The 20662-nt window shown below is 39.0% G+C and overlaps 1 protein-coding gene across 7 annotated transcripts in view; it reads left to right on the forward strand.

Annotated features, from left to right (window-relative positions):
- Positions 1–19709, forward strand: part of LOC135099746 (exocyst complex component 6B-like) — a 155482-nt gene extending 135773 nt beyond the window's left edge. For 6 of the 7 annotated variants that reach the window (XM_064002245.1, XM_064002250.1, XM_064002251.1 and 3 more), the window contains one exon: positions 299–4481. In XM_064002245.1, the coding sequence (XP_063858315.1) occupies positions 299–666 (368 nt within the window). In that variant the 3' untranslated portion in view covers positions 667–4481. Of the gene's footprint in view, positions 1–298; positions 4482–6439; positions 6627–11975 lie in introns of those variants that run through there. The other variant, XM_064002248.1, reaches the window with a different exon arrangement.
- Positions 19710–20662: the final 953 nt, after the last annotated feature.

Genomic DNA, 20662 nt, shown 5'->3' on the forward strand with positions numbered 1-20662 from the left:
TACAAAATAGAGACAATCATTAATAACTGCTGTGAATATAATATGCAACAGAGAGTGGCGAGTTGAGAGATGAGAGGATCTGTATGACTGAACAACTTTCTGTAAATATAAGTAATAAATAATGTTTGTTAAATGTTTCCAAATTAACAATCTCTGGATATTATGAATTGTCATCTTAAGCAATCCACCCTCCCCACATATGTGTTCACTATATCAAGGGTTTACTATACTATATTCTGAGATGTAGGCCAGGTGACAATGCTGTCTGGCTGACCAAGGATTTGATACTTTCTTAAAGGCGAATGTGAATGGTTTTTGGTTGGTAAAAGCTGTGAAATCTCTGCTGTTGATGAAGTAATGGAAATGTCAGATGGCCAGGCAGAGGGTGAGGAGCTCCCAATCAAACACGCTGTACTTTCACTCCGGGGGTCTCAGATGACTACTGAAAAAAACAAGAGGTCACCAGTTTCCCTAGATAAGTTGTTGCAGAACCCTACCAACCATAAGATCTATTGTTGCATTGGTTTGTGCCAATGCTTCCTTTGCATTCTCAAATGCAGTCATAACTGCATCATCAAAAGGGAGTTCTTTAGGCTTGTTAGCAAGTCCCCTGAACAGTGGTTGTATGATCTTGGTGGCTGCTGGCATGAAGCGACCTTTTCCTAACCTCTAATCCTTCTGCTTGTGCTGTCACCCTATTTTCTCCGTTGGGTTCCTCCAATCACAGTCTCATATCTGTATCTTGTCCTATCGCTCCAATCCCTTTGGCATTTTGCCTTTAATAATTGGGGGGACCTGAGGAGGTATTATGCTGATTTTCCTTGGAATGACTACTGCTTCCGTGTCAGAGACCTGTCTCTGTGTGCCGAGTGCATAACAGAGGTGATAGTGTCTTGCATGGAGGCATACATTCCTCACTCTTTCTCTCAACCTAAACCTTCCAAACCTTGGTTTAACATGACCTGTTCTTGTGCTGTACATGATAGAGAGGTGACCCACTAAGGTTATTTGAGACTTCCATCACCTGAGTCTCATGCACTTTATATTTCTGCCCAAGAATATGCTAAATCTGTTCTGCAACTAGCCAAAAACTCCTTCATTAATATAGTGTCAAAATCTTTAAGATCAAATTCCCCTCGTGACTTCTGGTGCTTAGTCAAAAACATCTCTAATAACCTTGTTTCTTCATCTTTCCCTCCTTTATTTCAACCTGATGGCACCACTGCCACTTCATCTATTTCTAAAGCTGAACTCTGCTCAAACCTTTGCTAAAAACTCCAGCTTGGATGATTCAGGGGTTGTTCCTTACTCTCCTCCATCCTCTGACTACTTCATACTACTCATTAAAATCCTTCGCAGTGATGTTTTCCATGCCCTTGCTGGCATAAATCCTCATAAGGCTAATGGACCTGATGGGGTCCCACCTATTGTTCTCTGAAACTGTGCCTCTGTGTTTTCATCTTGTTTAGTCGAACTCTTTCAACCCTGTCTATCACTGTCTATCTTTCCTTCTTGCTGGAAGTTTGCCTGCATTCAACCTGTTCCTAAAAAGCATGATCTTTCTAACTCCTCAAACTACTGTCCTATTGCTTTAATTTCCTGCCTGTCTAAAGTTTTGTAATCTATCCTTAACAGGAAGATTCTTAAACATCTATCACTTCACAACCTTCTATCTGATCGCCAGTATGGGTTCCGTCAAGGCCACTCTAGTGGTGATCTTCTGGCTTTCCTTACTGAGTCTTGGTCATCCTCTTTCAGAGATTTTGGTGAAACTTTTGCTTTTGCCTTGGACATATCTAAAGCTTTTGATAGAGTCTGGCATAAAGCTTTGATTTCCAAACTACACTCCTTCAGCTTCTATCCTTCTCTCTGTAACTTCATCTCAAGTTTCCTTTCTGACCGTTCTATTGCTGCTGTGGTAGACGGTCATTGTTCTTCTCCTAAATCTATTAACAGTGGTGTTCCTTCGGGTTCTGTCCTGTCACCCACTCTCTTCTTATTATTCATTAATGATCTTCTAAACTAAACTTCTTGTCCTATCCACTCCTATGCTGATGATACCACCCTGCACTTTTCCACGTCTTTTCATAGACGTCCAACCCTTCAGGAAGTAAACATTTCATGCAGGGAAGCCACAGAATGCTTGACTTCTGATCTTTCTAAAATTTCTGATTTGGGCAGAGCAAACTTGGTATTGTTCAGTGCCTCAAAAACTCAATTCCTCCATTTATCAACTTGACACAACCTTCCAGACAACTATCCCCTCCTCTTCAGTGACACTCATCTGTCCCCATCTTCTACACTGAACATCCTCAGTCTGTCCTTTACTTAAAATCTAAGCTGGAAACTTCACATCTCATCTCTAGCTAAAACAGCTTCTATGAAGTTAGGCATTCTATGTTGTCTCTGCCAATTTTTCTCACCCCCCACCAGCTGTTAACTCTGTTCAGGAGAGTTAACTGTCCACATATGGAGTTTACTTCACTTTTATGGGGTAGGGGGTTCCACTCATACCACTCTTTTAGACAGTGGAATCAAAAGCTTTTCATTTTATCAACTCTTCTCCCCTAACTGACTGTCTTCAGCCTCTTTCTCATCACCATAATATTGCATCTCTTGCTGTCTTATACTGCTGTTTTCATGCTAACTGCTTCTCTGATCTTGCTAACTGCATGCCTCCCCTCTTCCCACAGCTTCACTTCACAAGACTTTCTCCTTTCTCTCATACCTATTCTGTCCATCTCTATAATGCAAGAGTTAACCAGCAGTAACCAGTCAGTCATTCATCCCTTTCTGTGGTAAACTCTGGAACTCCCTGCCTGCCACATTTTACCAAATTTTATGAGATACTAGCAGAATTACCCAGCATTGCCTGGGTAAAATTTGGCTCTCTAAGGCACAGGATATCATCCCAAGTCAGTCATTTGTTTGACAAATGACCAAACCAAACAAAGTGTACTTTATAATGAACCTAGAATATATGTCCGTTTACTGTTGTACATGTTCTCTGTCGATAACCATTAAGAATGTTTCCCTTGAATGGGCGCCACCATCAAGAATTGGGCTACGGTGACAGATTTGCTTAAATAATCTAATAGTTTTTGGTTGGAAGCAGTTAAGACATAGCCTATGTTGCTCCCTGGATCAAGGGGGATCCCCCTACCAAATTTCATGACAATAAGTTCAATAGTTTTTCTGTGAAAAGTAGACATACAGACAGACAGACCATGTGCTTTATTATAAGATACATATCTGGCGGCATCTCTGCATCTACAAAGCTCCAGAATTTAGTATCCATTACATCACAAATGTGTGTGTGTGAAAGGAACTGAAGAGAAGTGAGAATCAGAAGTGTGAGAATTAGATTCTGTTCCCTCCTACTTTCTCTATCCTCATTTTCGATCCAAAGCTGGATGTTGCATTTTATGTGCGCAGTGACAACCTGCTCTTGTGCCCATGCTCTTGAATTTTCTGAGTTTTTCACCATCTGGCTATGATTACAGAGTCACTTTCAAACTAAATTTATCTGTGCTGTATACCTCTCACCTAACTCCTCTGACTATAAGAAATTCTTTGACTACTTAACTTCCAAAGTGGAGCACATTCTGACCCTCTTCCCTTTTGCAGAGATCTCCATTCTTGGGAACTTCAATGTTCACCACCAGCTTTTGGCTTTCCTCTCCCTTCACTGACCATCCTGATGGACTAGCCTTCAACTTTTCTATCCTCCATGACTTAAAGCAATTGGTGCAACACCCTACTCGTATTCCTGACCGTCTTGGAGATACGCCCAACATTCTTGACCTTTTCCTGACCTCTAATCCTTCTGCTTATGCTGTCACCCTTTCTTCTCCATTGGGCTCCTCCAATCACAATCTCATATCTGTATTTTGTCCTATCTATCCAATCCCTCCTCAGGATCCCCCTAAGCGAAGGTGCCTCTGGCGTTTTGCCTCTGCTACTTGGGGGGACCTAAGGAGGAATTTTGTTGATTTTCCTTGGAATGACTACTGCTTCCGTGTCAGAGACCCGTCTTTGTGTGCTGAGTGCATAACAGAGGTGATAGTGTCTGGCATGGAGGCATACATTCCTCACTCTTTTTCTCAACCTAAATCTTCCAAACCTTGGTTTAACACAGCTTGTTCTCATGCTATACATGATAGAGAGGTGGCCACAAAAGGTACTTCAGCCTTCCATCACCAGAATCTCTTGCACTTTATATGTCTGCCTGGAACCATGCCAAGTCTGTTCTCCAACTAGCCAAAAACTCCTTCATTGATAGAAAGTATCAAAATCTTTCAAGATCTAACTCCTCTCATGACTTCTGGCATCTAGCCAAAAATATCTCCAATAACTTTGCTTCTTCTTCCTTCCCTCCTTTATTTCAAGCAGATGACACCATCCTATCACATCTATTTCTAAAGCTGAACTCTTTGCTCAAACCTTTGCTAAAAACCCTACCTTGGATGATTCTGGGCTTGTTCGTCCCTCTCCTCCACCCTCTGATTACTTCATGCTACCTATTAAAATTCTTCATAATGATGTTTTCCATGCCCTTGCTGGCCTAAACCCTCAGAAAGCTTATGAACCTGATGGGGTCCCTCCTATTGTTCTCCGAAACTGTGCCTCCGTGCTTCCACCTTGCCTAGTCAAACTCTTTCAGCTCTGTCTGTCAACATCTACCTTTCCTTCTTGCTGGAAGTTTGCCTACATTCAGCCTGTTCCTAAAAAGGGTGACCTTTCTAATCCCTCAAGCTACTGTCCTATTGCTTTAATTTCCTCCCTATCTAAAGTTTTTGAATCTATCCTCAACAGGAAGATTCTTAAACATCTATCACTTCACAACCTTCTATCTGATCGCCAGTATGGGTTCTGTCAAGGCCACTCTAATGGTGATCTTCTGGCTTTCCTTACTGAGTCTTGGTCATCCTCTTTTAGAGATTTTGGTGAGACTTTTGCTTTTGCCTTGGACATATCTAAAGCTTTTGATAGAGTCTGGCATAAAGCTTTGATTTCCAAACTACACTCCTTCAGCTTCTATCCTTCTCTCTGTAACTTCATCTCAAGTTTCCTTTCTGACCGTTCTATTGCTGCTGTGGTAAACGGTCATTGTTCTTCTCCTAAATCTATTAACAGTGGTGTTCCTCCGGGTTCTGTCCTGTCACCCACTCTCTTCTTATTATTCATTAATGATCTAAACTAAACTTCTTGTCCTATCCACTCCTACGCTGATGATACCACCCTGCACTTTTCCACGTCTTTTCATAGACATCCAACCCTTCAGGAAGTAAACATTTCATGCAGGGAAGCCACAGAACGCTTGACTTCTGATCTTTCTAAAATTTCTGATTTGGGCAGAGCAAACTTGGTATTGTTCAGTGCCTCAAAAACTCAATTCCTCCATCTATCAACTCGACAGAACCTTCCAGACAACTATCCCCTCTTCTTCAATGACACTCAACTGTCCCCCTCTTCTACACTGAACATCCTCAATCTGTCCTTTACTTATAATCTGAACTGGAAACTTCACATCTCATCTCTAGCTAAAACAGCTTCAATGAAGTTAGGCATTCTGAGACGTCTCTGCCAGTTTTTCTCACCATCCCAGTTGCTAACTCTGTACAAGGGCCTTATCTGTCCATGTATGGAGTATGCTTCACATGCCTGGGAGGGTTCCACTCATACTGCTCTTCTAGACAGGGTGGAATCAAAAGCTTTTCGTCTCACCAGCTCCTCTCCTCTAACTGACTGTCTTCAGCCTCTCTCTCACCACCGCAATGTTGCATCTCTAGCTGTCTTCTGCCGCTATTTTCATGCTAACTGCTCTTCTGATCTTGCAAACTGCATGCCTCCCCTCCTCCTGCAGCCTCGCTGCACAAGACTTTCTTCTTTCTCTCACCCCTATTCTGTCCACCTCTCTAATGCAAGAGTTAACCAGTATTCTCAATCATTCATCCCTTTCTCTGGTAAACTCTGGAACTCCCTACCTGCTTCTGTATTTCCACCTTCCTATGACTTAAATTCCTTCAAGAGGGAGGTTTCAAGACACTTATCCATCAATTTTTTACTACTGCTGTGACCCTTTTATGGGACTGGCATTTCAGTGGGCATTTTTTTATGTATTGGATTTTTTTTGCCCTTGGCCAGTGTCCCTCCTACATAAAAAAAAAAAAAAAAATGTGAAGTGAATGAGGCAGGAAGGATAAATCTAAATTTATAAAATTTTCATATGGTTCTTTTCCTTTAATACATGTTTATCTTTAATAAAATGCCTTCATGCAATTTAGAAACTTAATTTCTTCAATAAAGTCTTGTGGATATTATTATGCCTACAAATAGGGTTCAAAATTTTTGTCAACACGTTATATATTGAAATTCTCACTCATATTTTTATTCCCAACATGACCTCAACTAATGCTTCTGTTTTTATATCTTTCAGAATTTGCTGCCACTGAACCAGTTGAAGGGTTTGAAGAGGGTGCACTCCTCATGTGCTTTGCTGATCTACGGCAGTTGTTAGACCTCTTCATGACTGAAGATTGGTCAACATATTTCCATGATTATGGATCAGAAAATTCAAAATACCTCCGAGTCAGTCCTCATAATGCCATAATTGTTGTAGAAAAGTGAGTAATAATTTCTAGTATTCCTGTTTTATAGATTAACTAGCAGAATTACCTGGCATTGCCCTGGTAAAATTTATCACAGAAAATTGGACCACATACTGAAGAAATCAGTAGGTTGATGGAATTCAATTCCAGGCTGACAATGAATGCTCCATTTATATCTCTCCCCACTATCAAAAATCCAAGCTAACAGTGAATGCTTGGCGCCAGCATTAAAAATGGGTCACAGTGTATCTGGCGCCACCATCAAGAATTGGGCTATGGTGACAGATTTGCCTGAATAATCTAACAGTTTTGGATTAGTAGTTAAGACATAGTCCCTGGATCAAGGGGCACCCCCTACCAAATCTCATCACAATCAAGTTCTGTGGTTTTTCCATGAAAAGTGGACACACCCACACATAGGCAGACAGACAAACCGTGCATTTTATTATATACCAAACAAAGTTTACTTTATAATGAACCTTAAATATACATCCACTTACTGTTGTACATGTCCTCTGTCGGAAGCCATTAAGAATGTTTCCCCTGAATGGGTGCCGCCATCAAGAATTGGGTTACAGTGACAGATTTACAGATTTGCCTGAATAATCTAATGGTTTGGGTTGGAAGTAGTTAAAACATACCCTCTGTCACTCCCTGGATCAAGGGGGACCTCCCCTTTCAAATTTCATCACTGGTTTTGCTGTGAAAAGTGGACACACTTGTTATTGTTTTCAATGTCTCAAAAACTCGATTCTTCCATCTATCAACTCGACACAACCTTCCAGACATTCAACTGTCCCCCTCTTCTACACTGAACATCCTTGGTCTGTCCTTTACTTATAATCAGAACTGGAAACATCACATCTTATCTCTAGCTAAAACAGCTTCTATGAGGTCAGGCATTCCGAGACCTCTCTGCCAGTTTTTCTCACCCCCTCAGCTACTAACTCTGTACAAGGGTCTTATCCTTCCATACATGGAGTATGCTTCACATGTCTGGGGTGGCTCAACTTATACCGTTCTTCTAGACAGAGTGGAATCAAAAGCTTTTCATCTCATCAACTCCTCTCCTCTAACTGACTGTCTTCAGCCTCTCTTTCATCACCACAGTGTTGCGTCTCGAGCCATCCTCTACCGCTGTTTTCATGTTAACTGCTCTTCTGATCTTGCTAACTGCATGCCTCCCCTCCTCCCATGGCCTTGCTGCACAAGACTTTCTTCTTTCTCTCACCCCTATTCTGTCCAGCTCTGTAATGCAAAAGTTAACCAGTATTCTCAATCATTCATCCCTTTCTCTCGTAAACTCTGGAACTTCCTGCCAGCTTCTGTATATCCACCTTCCTATGACTTGAATTCCTTCAAGAGGGAGGTTTCAAGACATTTATTCTTCAATTTTTGACTACCTCTTTGGACCCTTTTCTGGGACTGGCATATCTGGGCTTTTTGTTGTCCTTGGCCAGTGTCCCTCCTACATAAAAATAAAATAAATAAATAAATAAATAAATATGTAGAAATTATAAGTGTCAGATGTATGTAGAGATTATAGAGAAAATTAGTAGAAATTATAGATGTCAGATGCAGTATGTAGAAATTATAGGTGTCAGATGCAGTATGGAGAAATTATAGGTGTCAGATGTATGTATAAATTATAGAGAAAATTAGTAGAAATTATAGATGTCAGATGTATGTAGAAATTATAGGCGTCAGATGCGGTATGTAGAAGTTATAAGTGTCAGATGCAGTATGTAGAAATTATATTAGACAATATAACCATCCTATCCCACACAATTTGGTAAGGTCAGTTTTTTTTTTCTTTTTTTTTTTCTTTTTTATGTAGGAAGGACACTGGCCAAGGGCAACAAAAATCTAATAAAAAAATGCCCACTGAAATGGAAGTCCCATAAAAGGGTCAAAGCAGTGGTCAAAAATTGGTGGATAAGTGTCTTGAAACCTCCCTCTTGAAGGAATTCAAGTCATAGGAAGGTGGAAATACAAAAGCAGGTAGGGAGTTCCAGAGTTTACCAGAGAAAGGGATGAATGATTGAGAATACTGGTTAACTCTTGCATTAGAGAGGTGGACAGAATAGGGGTGAGAGAAAGAAGAAAGTCTTGTGCAGCGAGGCCGCAGAAGGAGGGGAGGCATGCAGTTAGCAAGATCAGAAGAGCAGTTGGCATGAAAATAGCGGTAGAAGACAGCTACATATGCAACACTGCGGCGGTGAGAGAGAGGCTGAAGACAGTTAGAGGAGAGCAGTTGATGAGACGAAAAGCTTTTGATTCCACCCTGTCTAGAAGAGCAGTATAAGTGGAACCCCCCAGCCATGTGAAGCATACTCCATACATGGACGGATAAGGCCCTTGTACAGAGTTAGCAGCTGGGGGGGTGAGAAAAACTGGCGGAGACGTCTCAGAACACCTAACTTCATAGAAGCTGATTTAGCTAGAGATGAGATGTGAAGTTTCCAGTTCAGATTATAAGTAAAGGACAGACCGAGGATGTTCAGTGTAGAAGAGGGGGACAGTTGAGTGTCATTGAAGAAGAGGGGATAGTTGTCTGGAAGGTTGTGTTGAGTTGATAGATGGAGGAATTGAGTTTTTGAGGCACTGAACAATACCAAGTTTGCTCTGCCCCAATCAGAAATTTTAGAAAGATCAGAAGTCAGGCCCAGAATTGTCCAAGGTAGTGTGGCTTCCCTGCGTGATATGTTTACCTCCTGAAGGGTTGGACGTCTATGAAAAGACGTGGAAAAGTGCAGGGTGGTATCATCAGCGTAGGAGTGGATAGGACAAGAAGTTTGGTTTAGATCATTAATGAATAATAAGAAGAGAGTGGGTGACAGGACAGAACCCTGAGGAACACCATTGTTAATAGATTTAGGAGAAGAACAGTGACTGTCTACCACAGCAGCAATAGAGCGGTCAGAAAGGAAACTTGAGATGAAGTTACAGAGAGAAGGATAGAAACCATAGGAGGGTAGTTTGGAAATCAAAGCTTTGTGCCAGACTCTATCAAAAGCTTTTGATATGTCCAAGGCAAAAGCAAAAGTTTCACCAAAATCTCTAAAAGAGGATGACCAAGACTCAGTAAGGAAAGCTAGAAGATCACCAGGAGAGCGGCCTTGACAGAACCCATACTGGCGATCAGATAGAAGGTTGTGAAGTGACAGATGTTTAAGAATCTTCCTGTTGAGGATAGATTCAAAAACTTTAGATAGGCAGGAAATTAAAGCAATAGGACGATAGTTTGAGGGATTAGAACGGTCACCCTTTTTAGGAACAGGTTGAATATAGGCAAACTTCCAGCAAGAAGGAAAGGTAGATGTTGATAGACAGAGCTGAAAGAGTTTGACCAGGCAAGGTGCAAGCATGGAGGCACAGTTTCGGAGAACAATAGGAGGGACCCCATCAGGTCCATAAGCCTTCCGAGGGTTTAGGCCAGCGAGGACATGGAAAACATCATTGCGAAGAATTTTAATAGGTGGCATGAAGTAGTCAGAGGGTGGAGGAGAAGGAGGAAGAAGCCCAGAATCGTCCAAGGTAGGGTTTTTAGCAAAGGTTTGACCAAAGAGTTCAGCTTTAGAAATAGATGTGATAGCAGTGGTGCCATCTGGTTGAAGTAGAGGAGGCAAAGAAGAAGAAGCAAAGTTATTGGAGATATTTTTGGCTAGATGCCAGAAGTCACGAGGGGAGTTAGATCTTGAAAGGTTTTGACATTTTCTGTTAATGAAGTAGTTTTTGGCTAGTTGGAGAACAGACTTGGCATGGTTCCGGGCAGAAATATAAAGTGGATGAGATTCTGGTGATGGAAGGCTTAAGTACCTTTTGTGGGCCACCTCTCTATCATGTATAGCACGAGAACAAGCTGTGTTAAACCAAGGTTTAGAAGGTTTAGGACGAGAAAAAGAGTGAGGAATGTATGCCTCCATGCCAGACACTATCACCTCTGTTATGCGCTCAGCACACAAAGATGGGTCTTTGACACGGAAGCAGTAGTCATTCCAAGGAAAATCAGCAAAATACCTCCTCAGGTCCCCCCAACTAGCAGAGGCAAAACGCCAGAGGCACCTTCGCTTAGGGGAATCCTGAGGAGGGATTGGAGTGATAGGACAAGGTAAGGATATGAGATTGTGATCGGAGGAGCCCAACGGAGAAGAAAGGGTGACAGCATAAGCAGAAGGATTAGAGGTCAAGAAAATGTCAAGAATGTTGGGCGTATCTCCAAGACGGTCAGGAATACGAGTAGGGTGTTGCACCAATTGCTCTAGGTCATGGAGGATAGCAAAGTTGTAGGCTAGTTCACCAGGATGGTCAGTGAAGGGAGAGGAAAGCCAAAGCTGGTGGTGAACATTGAAGTCTCCAAGAATGGAGATCTCTGCAAAAGGGAAGAGGGTCAGAATGTACTCCACTTTGGAAGTTAAGTAGTCAAAGAATTTCTTATAGTCAGAGGAGTTAGGAGAGAGGTATACAGCACAGATAAATTTAGTATGATAGTGACTCTGTAGTCGTAGCCAGATGGTGGAAAACTCGGAAGATTCAAGAGTGTGGGCATGAGAGCAGGTTAAGTCATTGCGCACATAAACACAGCATCCAGCTTTGGATCGAAAATGAGGATAGAGAAAGTAGGAGGGAACAGAAAAGGGGCTACTGTCAGTTGCCTCAGACACCTGAGTTTCAGTGAGGAAAAGAAGATGAGGTTTAGAAGAGGAGAGGTGGTGTTCTACAGATTGAAAGTTAGAGCTTAGACCACAAATGTTGCAGAAGTTAATGAAGAAAAAGTTGAGGGGGGTGTCAAGACACTTAGGGTCGTCGACAGAAAGGCAGTCCGACCTGGGGACATTTATGGTCCCCTCTCCAGATTGGGACTCCGAGGCTGGTGTAGAAGTCGCCATGATGATTTTAAAATTTTTGAGTGAAGGGTGTGTGTGTTATTAGGTGCTTGTAGTTTTGTGTGGAGGAAGAGAGTTGTCTTTAGAGGGCAGGCTGTGACTGCCCCCTTGTGTTGTGAGACAAAGGGAAACGTTCAGTGAGGTCACAGCTGGGTTTAATGATAAGTTCACAGCACCCCCTGAGCAGTGCTTTAGACCTCATTGGGAGTAATTATCGTTTCGGCAGGCGTCTACTGCCTCCTCCAATGAAAGTTGGCTTGAAATGTTGTGTACATCTCTTACACTTGATTCTTTAGCTCTAGAAATTTAGTGTGCAGCCTATGGCTGTCTTGGCCAAAAGTTAGATAGAAAGCATGTTGCACTGATTGTATAATGTGAGATTTCATTTTAATTGTAAGATTTTACTGTACTTACAGGTGAGATTTTACTGTAGTTGTAAGATTTTACTGTACTTACAGAATCATGATTTTTATTTTAGGTTGAGGGAAGGTGAGAAGCGAGGAATGTTCTCCATACTTAAGAGGAGTGATAAGAAGAAGCTCTTGGAAACTGTCCTGAAGCAGCTGAAACAACTGACCCAACATCAACATGCTTCTTGAGTGAACTTGAGTAGGCATCCTTGCATATATGTTTCTGTTAGATAGTTTTGCTTACATAATGAATTTCTTGGATTTCAAAATAGCAGCATCCTGGGAATAGGGGAGAATTACATGGATTACCTTCATTTGTTGCATCAGTCATATTTATTTTTCTAAATTGTGTGTCAGTTTCCCTTGACACAAATATTATGTAAAAGAGTAAATGTACATGCATTTATATTTTTTAGTTTTTAAACACATGACAGCTGGTTTTTACTTACCATCATATGGGGACGTTATCACAATAACTGTATCGGGTTATCGGTTATCCAATAATTATTTTTTCCATGTTATCGATTCATCGGTATCACTGATACTTTTGGTTCCAAACTAGCGATAATCGATAATTTTAGTTTTTGGAACAGGAGCATGTTGAAGTTTTAAACTTTCAAAATCAAATGTAGTTATTTTACTTAAAACAGTACTTTTCGTGAGTGAAGCGACAGGATAAACATTGAATATAAGGTTTTTCTAAGATTTTTCAAAGTTTCTAAGATAAAGATAATAATAAAGATTTGGATTTATTGACTTATTTAAATATCAAAATTGTTATCACTAGTATTGAAATCATGGATTTATCAATTTATCAGTTATCGGTTATCGGGCAATAAATTGATCACTGGTTATTGATTATTAGTTATCACCGATAAGGTTATAGTTATTGATATATTGGTTATTGGGATGATTTTTTTGTTACTGCGCCCAGCTATGCTCACTATTGCAGGAGAATGTGTCCATCATACCCTTTCACTGATTTAACACATACCCTCTCTGGTTGTTGATTGTTGTTATTTATTGATTTTTTTCACACTATAATTCTGTGTTAGTTTTTATTGCTGTTAATATATAAGGAACTTTTCCATGTATGATCATCAGTTTACTTCATTGTACATGATACATTATCATGTGAATATCAATTGACATGTATTTTCTTTAATAGTTTCCTTATTACTCTATTAAATGGTATTCATGAAAGTATCTTCATTGATTTGTCTTTTGTATCTCAGTGCCACCAGAGCTATCAGCCACAGCATAAAATTTCCAGCTGTATCATTCCAGATTATGTACTTCCTAAATATCATGATTCCATCAGGTTTTTATTTTTTAAAGTTTTATTTATTAATTTATTAATTAATTTATTTATTCATTTATGTTTATATTTTTATTTATTTATTTATTTATTTATTTTTATTTTATTTATGTATTTATTTATTTTTGTGTCGAATCCAGTAATACCTCGTGATTCAGTTGTCCTGCAATTCAAACAACTTCCAATCTGAATGGGGTTGACAGACAAACAAACAAGCAACACATTTGGTCAGCCCTTTAGTGTTTCTCCTCCCCCATCCCTTCCCCTCCTTCCCCATCCCTCCATTTCCCTCTAGTGTTCCTCCTCCCCTTCCCTTCCCCTCCACCCCAATCCCTCCCATTCCCTTCTCTGCCCCTCTCCCCCATCCCTCCCCATTTCCTCCCATTCTCTCTCTCTCTCTCTCTCTCTCTCTCTCTCTCTCTCTCTCTCTCTCTCTCTCTCTCTCTCTCTCTCTCTCTCTCCACTTCTTTGCCCTTTGTACCCTCCTCCCTCATATGTCCCTTCCTTCCCTTTTTCCTTTCCTCTTCCTCTTTCACACACACACACACACACACACAGAGAGAGAGAGAGAGAGAGAGAGAGAGAGAGAGAGAGAGAGAGAGAGAGAGAGAGAGAGAGAGAGAGAGAGAGAATGTGTGTGTGTGTGTGGATTTTAATGCAAAATAAAAATTCTGTACACTACAACAGCTGTTTTCAAGACTGGAGATGCCAGGAAGTTTCAATGACTCATCATTTTGAGCTTGGTGTTTATTTACAGTGATATTTAGCATAAAATTTTAAGGTCATTGTTGTTGTACCTGACATACAGGACTACTTACTTTTTTAAAATCTTTATTAGGATGATTCAAATGCTGTCTATACACCAAAATATTTGGTACTTCATGTTATCTTTAATGTTATTATCATTCAGCTCTGTGTTTAGAGCACAACATAAACCCATAAAAAAAGGGGGGGATTTTGGAACAGAATGGATTATTTTTTGTTGCATCAATTTGAATGGGATAAATTGCTTCTTAATTCAAACATTCCCAATTCAAACAACCCAAAAGAACCAATTAAGTTGGAATCACAAGTTACCACTGTATAAGTTAGCATTTAAATTTTGCCACACATAGTAATATCAATATCCAAGTTTTGTTTATGAGTATGACAGTGAAAGAAAGATGGATAAATAAATGCAGCTTGGAGTTGGTAACAAATACAGATTGATTTTCTGGTTGCATCACATTCACATTTAACAAAAAGCAAGCTGCACACTTATTCAGAGTGATTATTGATGGAATTTTCACTCCTCTTGATGATCACTTTTAGTTAATTTAGGACAAAGTTGACAAGTTACATGTGAGTTTTAGAGATATTGTTCCACACCTTTTCTATGGTTGCTTTGAACTTTGGTAACAAACTAGTGTCTTTGTCAACTCTTTTTTTACACTCATCTACAACCACTGTAAAACATTATCAGTCGTATGACACCTGGCTATGTCTTGCATGAAATATTCATCATTACACCCCACAAATAAGCCCCCAAGAAGATGGTTCATTAAGAGATCACAGCAAGTAAACCTGTTCATAGACTACCCTTTTTTAGGAAATAGTAAATAGTTCATTAACTCTACAGTAAGTAAAAGCTACCTAAGCCATCTCATTTTGAGGGTGTTTCATAGTTTTTATGATATACCAGAGTTCAAAGTGGTCAGTCAGGCAGCCTTCTTATACATATAGCTGGTGTACTGATGACAGTAAATGTGGTGTCATCAGGTTAAAGGATATATCTAATCTTATTAAGTGTCCATCTGTTATACTTCTGAGCAAAAGGTACACAATCACACTTTTCTTTAGGTTTGAATAGGGGCTTCACTGGCATTACTGAGACTTGGTTCTAATAGACACTATATAGATAAATTAGGGCTGTCTGATTTGGTTCAGCTTTGAATTACCTCCTGATAACATTCAGTTTTATTTGAGCCTACATAGAGGGCCAAGTTTCTTAAGTTTGACTGGTACTTTGTAATCAGTAGCCTTTTAGGAGCACTTAAGGGGGTATATGACACCTGAAGTGGCTGAACTATAGCATTTTACGAAAACTGGGTCTCAAAACATTCCTATGCCTTCTAGAAATAATCCCAGAACGATAGATTCCTTGATGCAAAGGGTCTAATGTTGGGTGCTGGTTTAAAGGGCTTTAAAGGTCGTATCTCAGAAGAGGAAGCTTGGCAAGTTGGAACCTATTTAGTGCAGAATAAAGGTGAATTTTCACTGAAATCTCACATCACCAGCTTGGCAAGTTGGAACCTATTTAGTGCAGAATAAAGGTGAATTTTCACTGAAATATCACATCACCAGTACCTGCTGTCTGTGAGAGATTGAGAGCATCGGTGAGTGGAGAGTGCAAGTCGGTCACCTGCCAAGATTCTGAGGGAGAGGACTTGTCATGAGCTTTTGTATTTTTTACTGATTCTGACATTTGGTACCCTGTTTATTACATTTTCCTTGTGTTTTTCCTTATTATATTCATAAAGGGTGACAAAAGAGAATGGTGTTTAAAAACCTAGAAATATCATCTTAGATAGCCAAAGAAAAAGAAAACACCATGCTGCCATGCTGTAGATGCTTCACTGCCACTCCATTCTACAGTTTAATTTAGTGTAAAATAAAAATCTTTTTTTGTCAGCAGCAAACTCAGTAAGTTGGAATTGTTTCTATAAGATGGTATCAGGCCTGAATCAAGACCTCTCCTCTTGCTGGAAGTGTTCATGTGTGTGCATGTCTGATTATTTTGTAGTTACACGAGTTCACAGTGAATGGACAACACATCAAATGCATGTATTGATTGAAGATATTATCAAGAGGTTGCTAACAAAAAAAAAAAAAAAAAAAAAAAAAGAGGCAGCAAAAAAGTTAAGTGGAATAGATAGCTGAATGCTATGCAGGTTAACTTTATTGACATATACTGTGACAGCTATTGCTGCTAGATGCCATTTGTATGTTGTTTTAAGTGCTTCAGTAACCACTGAATAGTTTCCCATTTAACAAGTACTTTTATTGACTTGCCAGGAAAGATCCACCAATACATTGACTCATAAAGAGGTGTGAAATATTTTTTTGATCTTTGGAGTACAATTCAAGCATTGAAAACGTCGGATGAACAGCTGGTGTCTATTTTATTGCTAATGTAGGTTGTATCTTTTATCTAACCCAAGGCTATAGACCTATAGAAATTGCCTTTTGCAAGCTGGGCCCCTTCAAAGCTGGTTCAATACATTTGGTGTGCTTCCCCTCCTCCCTGTGCTACCCACTCAATCCTTTTTGTTTAGTTTCAGTAAAATAAAAGGAAAAAAAAGTTGTTCACAGCACAATTAAATATGAACAAATTATCTAATTATTATTTCAAGAAAGTCTTAAGTAAGAAGATTTAAAACAAATATCTTTAAGAAGCAAAGGCCATCAGGTTATTTGAAAAATGTAATTGTGAAGGTGACAAACACTGGCTTGATGACATCATTGGCATTTATCTTAGCACGTGGGTGGCAGTCTGTTAAGCTTTGGTTAGGCATTCATAAGTGTATTTCTAAAACTAATTTGTGGTTTTATATTTAAATTAGTAAAATATTTTATTATGTTTTATTTTACAGTATTACAATAAAATAGTTCAAAGAATGCACATGTACACACATTGAAATACGTTACTACTACACCAGTGAATGCCTATCAGCAGATAAAACCCCCTGAAAACTGTGACAACACTCTATGTAGGTGACTGTACATTTTAACCAATTTAAGTTTCTGAATTTTGTGGTACAGTGTCTCGTTTGTTCTGGATTCTGGTTGGGGATGATTTCCTTCACTTTTCTGCATTGCAAGATCATACAACTTTTTTAAGGTCATTAAGTTGTAGATGATTTGAAACAAATGACATATGTAAAAAGTTAAGCAATGTGAATAACTGGTAGAAGAGTGAGCTTTGTGAATTCCACTGATTTTGATCATCTGTGCTGTCAGTGATAAGAGTAGGTTGTTCCTTCTTTCCTCTGCCCCATATAGTGCAGAGAATGGGTGTATAACATTTATAAATATGCACCTTTTGACTCCTTATGGTGATCAGGAGTGGAAGGAAGCAGTAGTGCTGAATACAGAAAGAGGCACCCCAACACAGAAATGTATCTACACAGTGTAGAAAATGTGACAGAATATATTATTGTGTAGGAGATATGCCATATCTCTGTAGGAAATTGTCACTACATACTCTTAAAAACTGTGTTATTGTAGATGTGCAGTGTAGTAAAAGTAAAGGAGGAAATATGATGCAATCCTGTTAACTGTCAACTCCAACTGCAACTCCAAGAGTCCACAAACTAATGTATCAGATTATATGCTAAAACATTTGCATCTCAATTGTCCGTGGGCTGAACCACCTACATTTTTGTTTTAATGGCACTGAATCCTCTTGGCTTATGATTGTTGTGTTGTGCATCCTATTAGGATAGTAACTAAGGATACACATGAATCATTCCATTGAATTTGTTAATGGCCTTTAGTATATTATAGCTTGCAAACACATTTAAACTCATATATAGTATGAGGGAAATCAACTCATAATTAAAGGTTTGCCATATGAATAGTTTTAATAAAAGGGGTTCACTGCATATACTACTTTAAAAACCACCATCTTAACAAGAGGGTGGGATGGGTGTGGTGCCTGAAAGGTCTTAACCATAGCCACATATTGTACTCTATAGGCTCAAAGCTCTTACTGAGAGGATAAAGTTGGCAATCTTGAGTCCTGGAACAGATTCTTAAGACACTGGTGAATTACACACAGACACATGCAAATCATATTTTTTCCTTTATTCTTTAATTGTTTCTCAGAGCCTACCCTGTCTTTTATAACCTGTTGATTGTATTAAGGGTAGATTTAGGGGTTTCTGTTACTAGTACTAGATTAAAACTTCCTTCTATGATTCCCATACAGCTCAAAAATGAAATATAAATTATTGCAAATAATAATATCAATTACTTGCCAGAAGCAAACTACTTGGCCTTACCATGTTTGTTTCCCATCTTTGTGCTAGTATGACATTTTCCTCTTTCAACATCAGTGAACACATGGCTTAAAATCTATTAAGATATTGTTTTTATATATTACATGGCATCATCAGCCTCATTATGAATTTTTCATCATTATAATGTATGTAGAATAACACATTTAAAAATAAATTAAGTATTGTAATATAAGAGAAATGGCTCAATTACAGCAATATTCCATTGTGTGGTTAAAATTATTCCATGTGCTAGCATAGGAAAAGATGTAGTTTTGTTGGAAGGATTGGTGCTCAAATAAGCTTCATAGATATCTTGAAGTATTTGATGTTTGAACTAGGGATGCAGTAAGATAATCCAGTTTATTTGTCCATGCATTTGTTCAAAATACAATGTCATGTTTTACCAGATTACCTATGTAATGAAGTGTAGACAGCACATCAACAACTCATAACATAACAACTTTCCCTTGGAGGAAAATAAATTCAACAAGTACTGAGGGGCAGCATAAATTAGTGAAATAATGCATGAGGACCATCCTATAAGAATATCTGCTTTGTCTATGATGAAGAAAATTTTTCATCAAATTTGTCAGGTCTAAAGTTGTTACTTTTTTCATCTTTGGTGAAAAGTGCATAAGTAGGTAAGATGAGAGGATTTTGTTTAATGTGACACTCTAGCTACTTTAATTTGTCTCAATCAATATGAAAACTATACCAACTTGAATATGAAGACATGAGAAGGGTTATTAGGGTTTCTCTCTCTCTCTCTCTCTCTCTCTCTCTCTCTCTCTCTCTCTCTCTCTCTCTCTCTCTCTCTCTCTCTCTCTCTCTCTCTCTCTCTCTCTCTCTCTCTCTGCCTGACAAAAAAAAAGTAAATAAAGATGATACATATGTGCATTTAAGACTTGTGTGTTCTATGATCTATGATGGAAACTATTATAGCTCTGTGTTTTTTATAAAGCTTTCTTTGAAAACAGACTGCAGCAGACTCAATTTTTGTTGTATGTTTTCATTCATCTTTTTAGTATTGTCTTTAAAGATTAATTTTGTATTGAATGTTTGAATAATGTTAAACTTAAAGAATATTGACAAGTACCATATTTTGTGACAATAGCAAAACATACCACAATGTATTCCCCATTCAGGAAGGAAAAACAGGAATTGTTTGTTTATTCTCTCACTTTTAGTAGTGATAGCATGAACCTAGCTATCTACAGATGAATGTCACTTTATTAAACTCACACATAGAGCAAATATGTCCTGTGATCTTGTGTGCTTGAAAAGATTGATGTCTGTGAAGTTGAGTTTACCATGAAGACATGTACAGTATATACTTAATATTATTGTAAGTATGCAATCTGTATAAAAATTGTATTTGACTTGATTGATGATAAATATGTACAATGTACAGCTTTTTTTTTTATAATAAATTGATTTACAAATGATTATTGATTGATTATTAATGCCAGTATACAAGTTATAAGAGAATACTTGTCAATATATGGTCATGAATGTGATTTGTGCTGTGTATCCATTTACCGTATTTACTGGCACATTAGACACTTTTTCCTTGAAAAAAAGTATCTAATAATTACTGTGTGTCCAATGTGACTATAGTACAGATGCCTAGGCCTATAGGTGTGGGGTTGAAGTAGTAGTACATTAAGTACAAATGTTGTTACTACAAATGAAATTTTCTCTCTCTCTCTCTCTCTCTCTCTCTCTCTCTCTCTCTCTCTCTCTCTCTCTCTCTCTCTCTCTCTCTCTCTCTTCCCATTCTCTTCCTTTCTCCCCCTTCCCTGGGCTCCTCTCCCTTCCTTTCCCATTCCCTCTCTCTCTCTCTCTCTCTCTCTCTCTCTGACAGATAAAGGGGAGGGGAGGAGACAGAGAGGGAGGTTTGAGAAGATGAAAAAGGAAGGGGGAGGAAAGAAAAATAGGGAGGAAGGGACATAATTGAGGAAGGAAAGTACATTGGGCAAGGAGGTGGAGGAAGGATGAAGGAAGAGGGTGGGAGGATGGGGAGAAAGTAGAAAGAATAAATACAAGCAACAAGGGTGAGGAATGAGTGAAGAATTAATGGAAGAGAGGAAATACTGAGAAATAAGTATTCTCTTTTCCTGTCCTCCACTCCTTTTAATTTTTCCTCCGTCCATTTCCCTTGCATTTATGCTCCTTCCATCCATTTTCATTCTCAATCACTCATTCAACTTTGAAATCCTCAGGATTGTTTCTCTCTCTCTCTCTCTCTCTCTCTCTCTCTCTCTCTCTCTCTCTCTCTCTCTCTCTCTCTCTCTCTCTCTCTCTCTCTCTCTCTCTCACTCTCACACACACACACACACACACACACACACACACACACACACACACACACAGAGAGAGAGAGAGAGAGAGAGAGAAT

This window comes from Scylla paramamosain, chromosome 4 (assembly GCF_035594125.1).
Source record: "Scylla paramamosain isolate STU-SP2022 chromosome 4, ASM3559412v1, whole genome shotgun sequence".
Lineage (NCBI taxonomy): Eukaryota > Metazoa > Arthropoda > Malacostraca > Decapoda > Portunidae > Scylla > Scylla paramamosain.